This window comes from Charadrius vociferus, unplaced genomic scaffold, assembly GCF_000708025.1.
Source record: "Charadrius vociferus isolate BGI_N301 unplaced genomic scaffold, ASM70802v2 scaffold43, whole genome shotgun sequence".
Lineage (NCBI taxonomy): Eukaryota > Metazoa > Chordata > Aves > Charadriiformes > Charadriidae > Charadrius > Charadrius vociferus.
This window is the reverse complement of record NW_009648043.1, coordinates 7680770-7698442: the sequence shown is the minus strand read 5'-3', so window position 1 is coordinate 7698442 and position 17673 is coordinate 7680770. Positions and strand designations below refer to the sequence as shown.

At 36.7% G+C, this 17673-nt stretch overlaps 1 protein-coding gene across 1 annotated transcript in view; it reads right to left on the bottom strand.

Moving 5' to 3' along the window:
- Positions 1-2740: 2740 nt before the first annotated feature.
- The window catches only part of CTTNBP2 (cortactin binding protein 2), a 77529-nt gene continuing 62596 nt past the window's right edge, over positions 2741-17673 (bottom strand). The window contains 7 exon segments of the mRNA XM_009883679.1: positions 2741-3486; positions 6526-6627; positions 8578-8710; positions 9607-9667; positions 11794-11979; positions 12205-12410; positions 15998-16176. Of these exon segments, the coding sequence (XP_009881981.1) occupies positions 3241-3486; positions 6526-6627; positions 8578-8710; positions 9607-9667; positions 11794-11979; positions 12205-12410; positions 15998-16176 (1113 nt within the window). The 3' untranslated portion in view covers positions 2741-3240.

Here is a 17673-nt window from a genome sequence, read left to right as displayed (position 1 = left end):
GAAGAGATGAGCCTCAGAAATTCAGGCCCTGATTTTGCTCGTCGATGAATGTTGCTGCCTTTGTTGAATGATGGAGCAGGTTTCTTCACACTTTTCATTTTGGAGCTCAAGCTCAGCAACTAAATAATTGAGGCACATATTGTTTGATGGTCTCAGACATTCTTTTAAGGAACATATTCCTTATTCTTTGTCAAAAAATAAGAACCATAGGAGACACGCTGAAAGATTTTATCTTCAGGACTCACTTGAAGTGGGGAGCTGGAAAGTTTAGGACTTGCCAAGGTCATTGGTGGATGAGAATGATCTTTCAAGTCCCCTTGGTTGAAGAGATTGAGTTATGTATAAGGAGCGTAGCATGGTCGGACAGGGTCTTTTCACTGACTTAGTCGCCTGTGGAATGGATGCAACCTCTGAGGCTTCCCTGGACTTCCCTGTACATTCCTCCACGTAGACAGGGTGTCTCTATCTCTGCTTACCACACCTCTTTTAAAGATATGGAAAGGGGCAATAGATGGAAGGGGAGTGCAGCACGGTGTAGTGTGGTCCACCATAGATAGCACACTTGAAACCTCTCCGCTTAAGACATAGGAAAGAACGAATTAAAATGATTTTGCTCATTACTAACCCCAAAAGAGCGTGGTTGATACTACAAGTCACGTATGTGCAGCGCTGTTTGTAGCATCGCAGGAAGAGACTGAAGACACAGTGAAGCCCTGAACTCATGAGCAGAGCCGTGCCTTGCTTCTGCACAATCCATCACAATCCAAATGATAAACCAATGGAGAAGCCAGGGTGTTCGCAGGTAAACTATTTTATAGTTATCAAACTATTTTATAGTTGTGTGGTTTTCACCAGGGGAGGGCAGGAATTGATACGGCCTAACAAGAGACCTTAACAGTTACTACAGAAGAAAATATTCAATTAGGAGATCTTCAAAATACCATGTGATTAAAGACTGCGTTGAACCTACAGACAGACAAACAAAATGCTAGCAGATCGAAGTCCATCAGGTAAAAGATGCAGATAAGAGATTAGGACAGCAGGCTGAAAAGAAAGGATAATGAGGGCATTGAAAGGCAATGCTAAATCTAGCAATAGAGACCTAACTTTCAAACCATGGACAGATGATCAGAATTACTCTGTCTTCTGCAGATTTTCACTCAAAGTACAGCACAGGAGACTTGATTCTCACAGACAATATACAGTCTTAAAATATACCTCAAAACATGTTTTAGGACACAGTGCCTAAGATCTTCCCACACAGAAACACTCTGCTAACTCTTGATCTAAATGAGGTCTGACATTTCCAAGGTGTATTTTCAATGTAGAACAAACCTTGCTTAGAAGCACATGAGAATTTTTATTCTTTTCTTATAGCTTTTTTTTTTTTTTAAAAAAAAAAAAGATTTACTGTTATTACAAATCCTGATGTTGTAACTTGTGTGATCATTATAAATAACATTTTCCATTTTGTGTTCCTCCTCAGCCTGAAATCCATGCCTGAGCTGCTCGCACAAGCTACCCCACCGCTGCTCACGCCGCTTCAGCACGTGAGGGGTGCTAACTGCTGAGGCCCATTTCTCTGACCTCCAGTGGTTTGCAGCTGACTCACTCTGCTAAGAGCCAACTGCAAAAGCAGCATCCCATTTTTCAGCACCAAAATTGTGGCAAAAAACCCACCCCAGCCCCAAGAAATCATCGGTATTCAGTTATATGTTACTATTATACAAGAAATTGAAGCTTTAATAAAAAAGTGATTACCGAAAGATACGGTGCTTTCTAAAGATACCACGCAGGAAATGATTGCAGAAATAAGCTTCTAATATTCTGTATCGAAAGAGATACCAGACATATACAAACAGCAAGACAGACAATATGCGGTACAAAAATTTTATTGACATGAGTTAGGGATGACTGTTTTACATATAAAGGTGAAGTGCTAGGAAACAGTTAGGTAATCCTTTCCTCTTCCAGGCTTTTCTTGAGCCAAATGCTACTTTGGAAATTACAGGCATGACCGTGTTACTGGCCATAGCTCTCAAAACCGTTTCCCAAGAGCCCATCAGAAGGCATCTAAGTCTGATCTCAAGAAGACTGCTCTCCCCTCTGCCTACCAGACGAGGTATCGAGACAGCGAGCGTTCCCACATTATTACAGTTCACAAGTATGTACCTGTAGCTACTGTAAGGAAAACCTGGGGAAATAATCCTGTCACAAAGGATAATAATTCCCCATCACTCTCCCTCATGGGAACAACCTCTGTAGTGGGGGGAAAAATGAAAAAGACTTAATTTTAACTGCAACTCAAGTATCATTTCACAGCAATTACATCTTAAATCCACAATAGAAATTGATAATTACATAGTAACTCATGTTATCGCTACTACATTATCTCCGATAATACTGTAGTTAAGCTTGTGCTCAAATCCCTTTTCGGTAAAATCTGTTTCTGTAAAACACTATGATTTCTTGGATACTTTTAAAACACTACTGAAGTATATAAAAGTTTTTACAGTATACAAGAAAAACTAAGTTAATAAATGATCACATTTTCTTCAATTCTATCAAAGAATAAGAGTCTGAGAAAAATAACTTTTATTGCATTTTAATTTCTCAATCTCTCCTTTTTTAAAAGGTAACAGTTATAACGGAAATTCATGACATTTTAGATGAAGAGAAGTTTGGGAGAAAGAAAATCACAATTCAGCAGGCAGGTGATGGGGAAATCAAAGTATTTAATATGGCTTGTAGCTGAAAGTAATTGATCTGCATTTCCAATCATTTTAGTTATTGCCACATTCCATTACTTTTTCATGAAGTGAAGATAAAAACATGTCTTTAAAATGCATGTACAATAGCTTTAAGCCATTGCTGTACATATTGTGCAACTCATCTGAATGCAGTTTAACACGTGAACTAAATAGAATATATCTATGTACAGTATATACACAAACAGAATCCTGTGGTAATACCCCTGAATATTATCATTTAAACGAGTAATTTTCATAATAAAAGAAGAAGAAAAAAACCAAAACATCTATGAAGGTGGCAAAACTGCCCATTTCTGAAGTTTAAATCAATATTATTTCCATTTGATTTACATAGAAATAAAACTGTGGTCCTGTACAAACTTTACATTACAGGGAAACAGTTTATTTTTAAAAAATATTTACATATTTGAGTACTTGGTTCTTTGCAATAGAGATTATATGAACACAGAAAATTGTATGGTAGGCAGGTTTATTTATTAGATTTTTCTATTTGTTCTTTTTTGTGCAAATTCCAAATCTCTCTTTTTGTGTTATTATCTGCCTCTATTTGCCTTGTATTACTGCTGCTGCTTCTTTTAGTATTCTGCGAAGGCTGGGTGACTTTACTTCTAGGAACAGGAAGAAAAGATTTAACTCTTGAAACACCCAACTCTGTCTTTGATTTACTGTTGCTGCTTTCCACAGTTCGACTGCTGCTGAGAGGACGCATTCCATCCTAGGAATCAAAAAAAAAGCATTTTCTGTATAAATAATTACTGCTGATTGGCCTGAAAAACAACCAACCAACCCTACCAGCCCCACAGAACCTTTGTTATTTACAATCTTTTGCGGTTTTATACGGCAGCTTCTTACTACCTGGTGAACAAACCACGTCTCTTTTTTGCTTCTTTGACTGAAAGGAAATATTATCAACATCTCAGAATACCAAAATAAGTCAATGGAGTTTATGCATTGCCACTGGAAAGAAAAACGTAAAATTGATTCTCAGATGTCTCAATTTCAGGAGTACTCAAATTAAAAAATGCATTTTTTTTCCTTCATTACTGTGGAAAAACGAAAGCTGCCACCACAGCTAAAAGGCAAAAATTAGAAATTTAGGTAGTTATGAGCAAAAAAGTCAGCTTTACAGCTTGAATAAAGATATTCACTTTTTTGGTAGCATCAAGACCATAAATAATAACAAAATAATCATGACAAAAATAATACTCACAGGTTGAAATGCTAGTTACATTTTAATCCATAATCTTATAGATTGCTTTCTTATAAATCAGATTTTAGCATCTCAAATTATTTATGCTAAGAAGCTACATTCTTAAAAACTGGACCATATTCACCCTGCCCAAACTACCTGAAGTGCTGAGGTCAGATGTGTTGTCACTTTTTATTCCTTTACAGTCAAGGAGAAAGAGTTTAGCTAAGGCATTTTGTGATGGTCACTAACATATATCTTTCATGAGAGATGCCTACCTTTCCACTGACAGGACAGGAGAATTAGGACCGTAACTGTTAGCATCAGTTGAATCTAGATCACCCTCTGAGCAGCAATATTAAAAAGTTCATTTTCACCATCAGCTACTGCTCTTCGCTTAAAGCTTGGTGGTGTGAAAACAGACTATTCATCACTGTCTATTCCTTATTAATCCTTGATTGTATAAATTTGTTTGTATCCTGTGTCAAAGATTTTGAATCTTGTAACAGTTTTCTTTTTCTCCTTCACATACATGAAAGCATTTTTTCTTCCAGCCAATTAAAAAAAAAAAAAATGGGTATGTTGCCCTTTTAAGTTGTCTCATTACTGTTGATCAGATCTCTGCTCAAGCAGTATTGTTTTTGTTACCTACAGAATTCTATTTACTTTCAGAAAAGGATGCTTTTCTAATCTCAAAACTCTTTTTCAGACACCAGCTCTTGCAGCTGCATAGAATTATCATCATTACAATTGTCTCTAAAAGTTTGACTTCTGCTTCCAAATTAAGACTGTGCTCTTCTGGATTTTTGATAAATTTATTGTAGTAATGACTAAGTCTAGAAACAAATCTTGTCATTCAGTTAGACCTCTTTCCCCTCTAGCAAAAGGGTGGATTGCGTTTCCTTCCTTTTGGCCAACATTTCCGCACAAAGATAAGGGAAATCAATTTATTTTTTTTTATTGCGAATGAAATTTTTTGACTAAGTTCTTCAAAAAACTCGAAGGTAGCTAAGCTGCTCTACCTCCAGAGTCAATAAACGTATGCCTTACATTGTTAGAAGGAATCTTAAAAGGGAAAAAAAAAATCACTAGGAAAAATTTACAGTAGGAATGGGTAGGTCAGCTGACTTACCAAATTATACAGGCACCACTACTCTGATTTGGAATGCCTGAAATTAATGTGCTTAGAGAAATATTCAAAAGCAGTATATCTAAATGTGGATCTGCAATGTTAAAATGGTTTCTGTTCGCAGAGAATCTTCTCTGGATTTTAAATAAAATTACGAAAAATATTCTAACATTTTCAATATTTGGATATGAAAAAATATGATGGGTGGTAAGTCATCTCATCCAACTTTAGCTTTTTTAATGCTTAGGTGTGCAAGTTAAGCTATTTTCAGAGCTACTTCATTGTACCTGCAGAAAATAAACAGAGTGTCTCTAGATAACCATTTATCAGTCAGATAAAAGCATCTGGATAGGACTCTACAGGAGCCCTGTCGAGGGAACACAGAGGGCCTATGAGGGAACATAGACAACAGATTCTGCCCTGGCTGAGCTGTGGGCTCAGAAGCTCTCTAGATGTTCAAAAACACAAGCAGAAAGAAAAGGGGAAAGTGTGTAAAAAAGTATAATTTTTACTTTATTATCCAAAGAATGGAAACTAAGCAGGATATAATTTTGTCTTCATATTTAGTAGGGATGTTAGCACCCACAAACAATGACTTTAGTTTCTGAAAAGATGATGGTCGTGGACCTGTTACATCTTCCAGAAGTATTCAGCTTATATTTCCTCTCTGAAACTTCACTGAAGTAAGTAAAGTTTGTTTACATTTAGACTATCTTTTCACCAAACTTATAACATAGGGTTTATTTGGATTTCTTATAAATAATAAGGCAAGACAACTGTATATTACAACAAATAGGTAGGCAGAAAAAAAGAAACTGAATCCCCCTTTAAAAAAAAATGCTATTCTTCAGAAACTCTGGCAATATCATGTCTTCTCAAAATTTCTACCACTGAGAGCTTTGACACCAGAGCAGCTCAATTCTACTTAGATAACAACCCTTAGAAAAACAGTTGTTTGAAATCATATCCATTTGGGTAATCACTACCAAAAAAAAAAAAAAAAGGTAGAAAAATAAACCATGAACCAGCAATTTTACATCAAGAATTTAAAAAAGTTTCGTGTGTCTGCAAACTTACTGAAAAATATTAATTGGAGGGGAAAAATGAACCTGGGGCTTTTCTTTCTCTCAAAATCTGATGCAAATAACTTATAATGTCAAAGTAATGTCAACAACACTTGGCCTAGGGAGATGGCTTTATGTAAACATGAAAACTGAAGCAAATACACCCATTGTTTAATAAATCTTTAGTTTCCATTAAGACACATGGACGAAACTTGGCATGGTAGTCTAGCAAGTTTCCTAAGAATCATCACAGTTTATTCTTGTAATAAACAGGGCACTGGAAGACTAATTCTTTGGATCCAATAAGGAATTCAGATTTTAGAGAAAGTCAAGACACCTTCCCTATCCTACTACAAAATTCGTTTCACCTACCTTTTGTGCTGTTGTTTTATTTGGGTTAGTACCACTTGCTGAAAATGCAGGATTTTTCTGAGAGCTATTGAACATCAATAGCTCATCCTTAGAATCTGCAATCTAAAAAAGATAAGAAAATTGTGTTTTTTCAGTTATTCACAGCAGAGATTATGTTTCAATTTGCCAAATTTTGGAGCTTTGATTTTATTTTCTTGTAGCTTCTGTGCAGTGTAAGGTATAAATATTCAAAGAACAATAGAAATATCTTTCCTTTACTCCTGAGTGTGTTTGTAGATGGGAGATAAAGAGAGAGATTTCACATCGACAATTATCAGAGGAAGATTAAACATACATTTCCAGAGCAATACTATTCAGCGGAGCTTAAAGACAGCTTCCCATTAAATTTTATCCAGCCCCAGGAACGTCACAGAAAGGAATGATCCTTTTCTCTTTCTCCTGCCATGTTTCTTCTCTACTATTTTCCATCAATCCTTGTGACCGTGCAATAGCAGATGGAGTCTGCTCAGCCTTGTGTCCTCACTGAAAACTATCTTATCATGGGGCAAGCTGATCCGATTCAACCCTGCGACTGCAAAATTACTCAATCCCAACATAACAGAAGCAGCAGGAACATATTCGAGTGCAAGGGCAAATTAGAGAGTAGAAGTACTTCTTTTGATGGCAGCCTGAAATTACATCATACAAAGAAAACATGCAACAGCACCCTTACTTCTGTAAGGCTCTTCTAGGCAGCTAGGGAATTAACAACAGAAATTCCAGTCATGGATGGTTCCACCCATGGTGAGGAAACTGAACAAAAGACAGTGACATCTATCTCCTTCCTTATCTAACCCATATTTCCTTGAATTGTCAACAATGAGCAATTACATTTTACATGTTATTAAACACAATTTTAAGTTGGTTCCCATTTATTTAAGCACATCCCATTCTTTCAAAGATAGGTAATGGTAAATCCCTGCTAACTGACTAGTGATTAGCTTGCCAGCTTGGTGGATGTGACTCATGCAAGTACTGTAAATACTTAAAAAAAACCCAACAAACAACCCAAAACCAAAACCAAATAATAAAGGATTTCATTAAATAGGTGGAAAAATCTTCCCAAACATAGTATTTCTTTTTTTAATAAAAACTTTGTTGACTCCTAAGCATAAACAGAATACTTAATAAAGCAAAACCAACGGAACTGCTGTTCAGGGAGATCCTAGAGGATGTAACGCACAGCCTAAGCGGACAATAGCCGAACACTGACTTGATCTGTGTTTCAAAAGATACAGATCAGCTGCTCCTGTGTGAACACAGCCTGCTGTCACAGCCATCTACTTCAACTTGTGCTAGGAGGAAAGAAGGAAAAGAATAAGTAGCTACAGCTACAGGGAGAGCCGAGTGCTTTCGGTGTAGAAGGAAAAATGAGAGAGATCCACAGCTCCACCCTCTGCTCCAACAGGCCTTCCATAACCACCCACAACCCAGTCCAGAGTAGAACTTAGCCCCAAACCTATGAGCCTTGGAAGCCTCCTTCATTCCCTTCTGCCACTGTTAAAGAATTAGGCCAGTCAATTCTTTCTTACTTGGGATGGCAAAACTGAATTTTGCCTACACAGCAGAGGAGCATAGAGCCAGTTCTGTGATGGCTAATGGGTTTACATCAAACAAACCAAATGTGCAATGCATTTTAAGAAAAACTTTCCACGTCTTTAAGGCTACAAAACAGTTTCCTAGTGGAAGCAATGATAGCACGGAAGATGACATGGGGAACAATAATGCAGAAAAGGCTACTGTCTCTAGCATTTCTGAGCTTATAAATTTCAGCCTCCACTGCAAAAATCTCTACAAGAAAAAATAGTGAAGCTGTAATTTAAAATAATGTATATTAAATCAGAACACTTACCCTCAAATGTATAATTTATTAGTTGACTTTGGCTTATTCCCAAATAATTTAATAATTTTCTTCAGTTCAAGCAGTGCTTGTAAATTAAAAATATATTTTAAACACGTAGCAAACAACTGCATATAGTAATGATGTAAATTATTTAAAAACCTTGTGTTTACCTTGCTTATATCAGGCTCAGATTTGCTGGAACACATACTTTGAAGTTCCTGCACAAGATCTACTTCATCATCAGAACCAAGGGACAGCCTTTGCTCCAGATTTAACGTTCTCAATTGATCTTTCTCTGAAGATCTGGTTAAAAAAAACCCAACACAACAAACAGAGAACAATTAAAATTAAGCTATGATACAGAATTTAAAAATAAATATTACACACACCTGGAAAATAGTATTTTATTTCCAAATGACCTTTACTACCACAAACAGAAAGAAAGCAACATCTAAATAAGTCGCAGCACTAGTTTTCAATAGTTGTTATATTGTAATAGATCTTCTTTCTATTCAAATTATTCTCCCCATTCTGAAATTCTAACAAAGGATTCTTCTGCCCACTATCTTCCAAGATTCTCCTCTTTTAAAGATGGAGCAATCAATTTTATTCCACTCTCCTTTTTGCACTTAATTCCAAACACTTTAAAAAAACCTCCTTCCATACTCAAAGCACAAGTATTCTACGCTCTCCGTGCCTGGGAATATGGTAGAATCAAGGTTTCAGATTGAAGTCTCAAATGCAGTCCCCTCTGGCCAATTCATACACTTTCTAGAGAAACTCTATATCATTTAGACTAAAGTGCGTGTACTATACCATTTTGAATTGCCATTCAGTAAGCGAAAAGAGCCAGAGGCGTTTTTAAAATATAATGCAGGTGACAAAAGCATACGGCCGGCTTTTCATACTAAAGTAAGTGTTACATAAGACTCTTAAGTCATAGACTATTCTGTTACATAAAAAGACATGCAGTGCTGCAAGGTCTGAATGACAGAAATGGGTTCTAAAATTATACTGAAGTACATAAATTTTATTTTCTCTCAGAAACAAACATTAAAAAGGATTCCTTTCTTTAGACGTAGAACCAACACATTACCAAATACAAGCTCTTCATCTATTCATTACAATGTGCTGGTTTACAACACAATTTTATCCTCTTTATTTTTTGCTAAGTGTTACAAATGCAAATTAAAACTTACTTTGTGGTGAGAGAAGCTCTTTTCTTACAATTTGGTTGCAACGTAGTCTTCGATTTTACACCTGCACAACAAAGAGATTGACTTATTAGTGTGTTATCAGGTGTGTTGATTTTGTCATTCTAAAATCTGTGATGAGCAGGGAAAGTGTGTTCCCATTTACCTGCAATTTATATCAATAGAGTCTGTCAAAGATCAGAATACATCCCTTGAAACTGTTCAGAGTAGCATTAGGGCCACATGGCACTGCTAAAATGGCAAATGGGGCACGAGTCGCCCAAGCTTTTGTGGAAGACAGAACATGAGGTTTCTGTGCAAGGCACTTGAACCACCTTACTGGTTCTCTCAAAGAGAAATCCCTTGTCAACAGGAAAAGATTTAAGTTTGCTTCATTTAAGTAAAATCAAAGAACTTGCCCTTACTTGGAACCAGGAACAACATTTGATACAGATAGTCAGAAATGGAAGGCTACTAAAATTATATTCACCATCCCACTTTTTACCTATATTCACAGATATTAGCTGGACTCCAAGAACATTCTCAGGTACATGATACAGTATCAACCATCCTACTTCAGGTTATGTTCATTTCATTTCTGAAATCCTCTTAGGGAGATTAGGTAAGTTCACAATTCAAACAGAGAACTAGCAAGCAAAATCAGGACAAGAGATTTGCAGTTCAGCGAAAGCAGATTTCTTTCTGAACAAGAGCTGAAGAAATGAATAGCTCGATTTAGCATTACAACATACCAGGCATCAGGTATTTCAGTCTTTTATATATGAGACAATGGAGGCTAGAATCTTATTGTTTCTAAAATGTGTGTGTAAGCCTCTTTCTCTGTAAATCCATTCCTAACTCTTCTCTCTGAAGGAGTTACCTCCATTTTCTAAAAGCAAAATTAAGTAATTTGATTTTTTCCTCTAGAAGTTTTCCTGTTTGACATTGTACTTGGTTATGGTATTCCCAAGTTTTCCTTCTAGACACATGTGTACTTTTAGAAGAATGATATGTCGCTTCTGCACATACCCAGACATTATCCCTGTGTAGTAAACTGCTTGTTAGATGGCTTATGATCTTGAGGTGAAAAGACATTTCAAAAGCGTCAGCTACTAATGTAACTTTCACATTTCTATGCATGCACAGGCCCAGTCATATAAAGCCTTCTTTATCAAGCCTTCTTTCACTCTGAGGGTGGTGAGGCACTGGCACAGGTTGCCCAGAGATTGTTGAGGCCCCATTCCTGGAGGTGTTCAAGGCCAGGCTGGACGTGGCCTTGGGCAACCTGGTCTAGTGGGAGGTGTCCCTGCCCATGGCAGGGGGGTTGGAACTTGATGATCTTCAGGGTCCTTTCCAACCTAAACCATTCTATGATTCTATGATCAAGGAGCATACTGAAAATGATGTAGAAACTTCATGAAAACTTTCAGTACCTGTGACTACACAGAATTTTTTACATTTATTTTTTGCAATTAAAGTGAAAATCAAACAAAAATCTTCAATTTAAAACCAAAGATCTCTTCCTTCCACTACAGGGCTTTTAGATTATTCTACTCAATTAATCTAATAAGATTGAACAAGGGACGCATGATCTGAGGATGCATGTATTCGTTTAATTTTACTTGATTCAGACAATAGAAATTATTGTAGTGAAGCTATAAAGTATGTGCAAAAAAAAACCCCAAATTAGGTATATTGTAAATTAGAATCATAGAATGGTTCAGGTTGGAAGGGACCTTAAAGACCATCTAGTTTCAACCCCCCTGCCATGGGCAGGGACGTCTTCTACTAGACCAGGTTGCCCAAGGCCACGTCCAGCCTGGCCTTGAACACTTCCAGGGATGGGGCATTCTACAACTTCCCTGGGCAACCTGTGCCAGTGTCTCACCACCCTCAGAGTGAAAAATGTCTTTCTAATATCTATTCTATATTAGGTGCTGAACCAAAGAGTACTAATCAAATAATGAAGCTTTCTCTCATCCGGTATTGAGGTAGAGAATGATACAGCATCATTCCATGCAATATGAGGTGGAACCACTGCTCAGTCTTCTACCATCCAAGCCAATGCCCACCTCATTATCAGACAACAGGAAGGGCATTTTTTAATTAATAATGTAGAAGAAAAGTTAGATTCATACAGACGCAGCTTACAACCCCACACTTTCTTTCAGAATTCAAAATAGAAAGCTTTACCTTCAGTATTTGTCTCCTGCTTATTCCATGACTGGGAGGATAAATGGCCTGACTTTTTGCGAGGACTTGTGCTCACTTTTCTCCAAGATGCATTCTCACCTCTTTTCTTACTACAATTTTTGTAGTTCGAAACCACGGATAAAGGAAAATTTCCTCCCTTAAAATCTGCTATATAATTATCTAGCTCTGAAACAAAAGTAGAACAATGTTAAGAAGAATTGACTGTTGCAAATGGTTCTTCTTTGACTACCTTACACAACTTAGTTTAGTGACTGTAAATGCTTTTAACCACACAACCTCCCATCATAACTACAGCTATGCTTTGTGGAAGTTTTAACAAAGGAATCAAACAGTTAAAAGCCCCATTTTGGCAATGAACAACTGCTTGCCTTTCAGATTGTTCACTGTTACCTGTTCTGGGTAGAGGACAGCCATGCAAAACAGCTTTATTTAGCAAGATACTGAGAGCAGCTTTAACAACAGCCTGTTGACCTTGGCTAGGATTTTTTTTGGCTATTGCTTGTCCTGGTACAGATGGTCTTTTCACAGAGGCTCTGGAGAGTATTGCTTCTTGAACTCTGGGAGCTATCACAGCATTCCATAACTTGGACATCCACCTGTAGGCACACAGACAATCCGTTGACTTCAGAGACTATTATCAAACACCAAGTTTTTATACTTTGAGTAACATGAGATTTTGCATTTTCAGGAAGCACATACATTTTGAACTTCCTATCGTACCCCATGTCAGAGAGGAGCCGATTTTATATAAGGTAGGGTTTATTTGTTTGTTTTATATTAAATTATTTGACCTAACTTTCTTCAGGTTGCTTTGGCAAACTATTTACCATCTGATGCTTTTGTTCCTTTAGATAAGGACTATAAAACACCCTTTTCATTTTAAGGCTAAAAGAAAGAATGTTCCAGTAAGATGTCTGTTCACATATACACAAAAAAATCCCCTTTCATCTTTGACAGTGCATGGAGAAGTTTCCATGCTTGCAGGTGTTCATTCATAGCGTATTTGCTGTCAGAGTGGGAAAAAGGAGGTATTCAGTTATGATTGCACCATTTCCAGTATTCTTCCATTCCCAAACTTGTCCAGCTTACAAGACCGTTCTACTTGTACAGCTGCCTTGCTCTCACTCTCCTTTTGTTTATTTGATCTATGGTGAACTGTGTTTCCAGGATGCTGTGGATTTTCCAGATTGTCTGGTTTAGAGACTGGGTCTGATTACAAAAATTTAATTCAAAGGGACATGGCTCTTCTGAGACTTTTGCTTTTCTCAGAGAGAAATATTATGTTGTTTTAGCACAGAAATGAAAAAAATTTATTAGGAAATAAATCAATGCTATTTCTTACAGTTTATAGTTCTTAAGGGATAAAGGCTATGAGTTTCAGGTTTAGGGTTCAGCTCACATCTATAACAGACAATGAGACAATATTTTTAGATCAAATCCAATTCTTTTTTTTTTTTTTCCTTATACCCTCCTATGGGAGGAAGATGGTAAGATTGAGAGTCAGAGGTTTATATTAAAGGTCTATAAGAAATGATAGTCCATAATGCTGTGTTTCAGCTTTGCAGAAATCCATTCAGAAGGCTAAAATGTCTGTTTGACTTAAATGAACCATTTTGTTCGATACATTGATACACAGAAGCCATCATACTACTGAAAAGATTATGATGAATTTTTTGGCTTTTTCTTTTTTTGTGTGTGTGTTTTTTAAAGTTAGAATGCATGAGTCATTTGACAGATGCATTCTTGGTTAGTTATGTAGCATAAGATTGAGTTTTTATGATCTATGACCATGCTCCAAAGTGCTGGTACAAGCTTGAGAAAAGTTACATTACTTAGAAAAATAACTAGCACAGTTGTTAAAATAAGATATAAAATGCATATTGAAGATGTTCCTTGAAGCTTCCTTACCACAATGTTGTAGATATCATTCCATACAGATACAGTCTGCTTCTGCTAGCTGTGTTAAGCTATCAAAATAAAAAATTGCTTTCATTTTATTAATAAAGAGCTCTGTCTCCCCATTTCTGCCTATGCAAGCTTCTGACATTTTGCAGTACTGCTAGTAGAAATGGTCAGAAATGAATGCTGCAAAAATAAAATTAATTGAGCTCATCCTAATCTAACAGTTAACAATTGATGGTCTGTACAATGCCGTCCTCTCTAAATAAAATTCCAACCCTGTTTTTAAGTTTAGTTTTACATTTGCACTCATCATCTTGATCAAGTCCCCAGTTCTCTGACACAGCTGATACTTAGGAAAGGTGTAGCACCCCCCTGTCCCTGAAAAAGAGCTGTAAAGTGAAACTCTTTCCTGTTGTTACATTGTCTTTAATTCCCTAGATCAAAAACAAGAGAAAAAATGTAGCTAAATTTTTCCTCATTTATTCACTCTACTCTCCAAAACATGTGAAGTTAGATGAAACAGCAGGCAGCAGGAAACCATCTCCTGTCACGCCTGGTCTCCCCCTTCCCAGTTTCTACCACTTGCCTCGTGCTAACACTTAGACCAGAACAAACTCATTTTGTAGGTAGCTGTCTACTGTCTTAATGAATTGAACTGACTCTGTGAAGCTTTAACAAATGCAAAAAGCCGCAGAATAGCACAGTGGAGAGGAGGGGCAAGAGGACAGGAGTGGTTAATTAGGTTGAAATAACAGCAACCAGTGAGCTGCTAATTAAACCTATTTATTGCTAGTTATATGACCACACTGTAAGCCATCATGTTGCTAAACTAAAAGCATCCAGTAAGTGCTCACTGGAGCTGTAGTTTTTAATTATTTATTAGTGGACAAAAACTACAGTAAAATGAAGAGTCAGATGGCGTATCACTACTGTAAAACACATTTTGGGGTTGTGCTCAAAATAAAGCATTGTGAATCCAGTCAAAGTTACACTTAAGAGAAATTAAAACTCAGAAATGCATAATTACTGTATCTAAAGTTTATTTTTTCTGCCCTCTACTAATGCCATTGCGATAAATAAACAATTAAGACATTTCAGAGGACATGATTCAACTGGAAGACAGGAGATAGATGCACAGTATGCTTTATTCTTTTTTTATTTCATAGCACTCATAAAATTTCAAGTCATTGCTGCATCCAAATTTAGACTTCGATAATTACTCTGGATATTAGATGACCTCTCATTTTAGGAAAGAAAATAAAAAGGAAAATGAACAAGCAAAATGTATCAAGAATGGTAGACAGGACAAAAGATGAGAAAGCCAATACACGTGCTAAGCAAAGGATAGGGGAAGAAGGGTCAGCAGAAAATAGTATGAGGGAAAAGCCAGAGAGGGAACAGAAATGGCAATTAAGGAGAATGCTGTGAAGCAGAGTGAGAAAAGTAATGTTGCATCTCCAGAAACCCCCGTTATTATTTGAGTTCTGAATAAGTTTGAATCTTAATTAAGGGCTCATTACTTTTCTAATATAGCCAAGCAACATCTTAGCATGAAATGAATATATTTTAAAATTCTATAATTATTTCTTGTATCACTTGCTAGCACTTTGCAGAAAAGTTGGCATGTGAGCACATGTTCATGCAATATGCACTATGCAAGAACAGACAAAATTTTCATCATTATTCTTTTATTTTACTGGACATCTAACCATGTGTAGAGCTAAAAAGTATACATCTGCCTTATTTACTATGCTAATACATCTGTGAAATTTTATGTATGTTTAAAAATGATACCAGATATTAAAAAGATGAGAAATCATTGCGCTTCTCTAGATTTCCATCATACAACTTTCCTCAAAAGGAAACTTTACTAACTTTTCAAGGTCAGAATTCTGGAACCTTATTTTGGTCTGTTCGCTAATGAACAGCTTTCTTTACAGTGCTGTCTTGAAATGAAGAACAAAACCTTTAAAGCATTGAGCAATATTAGCCATTCCAGTACAAGTAATATTTTGCAATCTCCGTATCGGAAAAATAACTGAAAGATCATTAAAAAAAAGACTGACCTTCAACTACTGTTTAACTGTCAGTTCCCACCTGTGTCCTTCAAAATTGCCCTTCTAGTAATTAAATTAAAGAAGTCTTAAAACTTTCAATAACTTCTGCTAAAATACTTTCAAGGTTGCTGAGTCAAATGGGTTTTGGGAGAAACATAACTGCTACATTTTATTAAGTATTTAGTCGGCACTGAACAGAGTCGAACAGGAAACAGAAATCTTACTTCACCGTCGCTTGGCCGTGCCCTGGCACCACAGGACAAGAGAAGAAATGTTTTGGCCCCATAAGTGCTTCAGGTGCTCCAAGACGGGATAAGCAAGAGTTTAGCTGGTGCCAAACGGCAAGAATCCAGTCTATGATCTTGCACACAGGATCACATGGAGGAGGTACTTTCCCTCTGAACTGCAGAAAGAAAAGATGTTTGACATGACATAAGACCTCCGCTGCAAACACTTTCCTTAAAACCCCAAGAAGGCTTGTGGTTTTCTTTCCTGCTATATTGCTATTATGAAAACCAGGAACAGTCAAAAACTGGTCAAAATTTTTTACGGAGTATACTGAAGTCTTGTATTAAAACTTATTGCCCCAACTACACTTAAAAAAATATCTCTTTATCAATAAACTGACATGTCTCTACTTTCTTGTGGGAAACTGAGACGGAAATTTGGCAGCAGTGCTTTCTCTGTGGTGTCTAGGATTAGGATTGCAAGAGGCACGTACCATATCCTGTGCAATATATATGATATAAGTAAGGCATATAAAAGAACATACAATCACACTGAACAGGAATGTCTGATCCAGGCATGTCCTCAGTGGATTTCTATATTGATTTTATACTCAGTAGCAATGAAGGAAAGATGCCTTCCTCTAAAACTTACATTTCTTAGCACGCCTTGTTAAAGGCAAATTACATGACGCCAGAAAAATCTTCTATTTCATTGAACTCCAAGTTATAGTCTTCATCATCCTAATCCTAGGATTATCCTCTGGAACAGTTTGAATTAATGGAAGCATCAAAAGATGAAGTAGGGATAGTATTTGCCAGTACTGAAGGCAGAGCTTCTTGACAGACTCTACAGGTGAACAATTTAATGTTGACGTAGAAAAACATTTAAACTGTTCCAATATATTCTAACAGCCCAAAATAAGGGAAAAAGAGCTTTTCATCTGAAGACAAGACTATTAAGGCACAAGCAAGGATCTCAGAAATAGTCTATTGTTCAAACAATAAATGTGCTTTTACTTTCCCTGAGATTTTTATAACAGATTAATCTTTCTTCTACTTTTAACATTAGAATCCACTATTTTAAGATCCACACCAACTGTTGTTTGAGTTTGGGGTTTGCATATGGCACATGTATGTAGTAAAAACAAATATACTAGTACACTGGGCATTTTTATTCATTATTTCATTAGGGAAGACACATGAAGACACATGGCTTTTTTCTCCAAATAGCCACCATCTGCATATATGCTTTAATAAACTACCCAAATTCTGTTCAACCACAGTCTGAGGTAGGAGCCTATTACCTTGTTAAACTCTAACTTATGAGACTAAGGATTGCTTTTAAGCCTGAACAAAATAGTCTGAAAATTACATCTGTTATATGATGCTGCAATCTCTGGTAGCCAAAGCAGTTTGGCAGGGTGAGTTTGATTCAGCCTTTGTCTGTGAACAAGTCAGAATACCACTGCTTCTGCAATTGTCTGCATTGCTGTATTTCTTGGCCTTGTGCTCAACTGAAGACAGTCCTTCTCTCTGATCTTGAATGATCTACAATCAAAGTGTTTCTGTCCTTTTATAAAGGGGCTTAGATCACTCGATATTCTCCAGTTTAGGCTTGAGAATACAAGCTTTCTCCTCCAGAGGATGGAAGAGAATTCTACTACATACTTCTA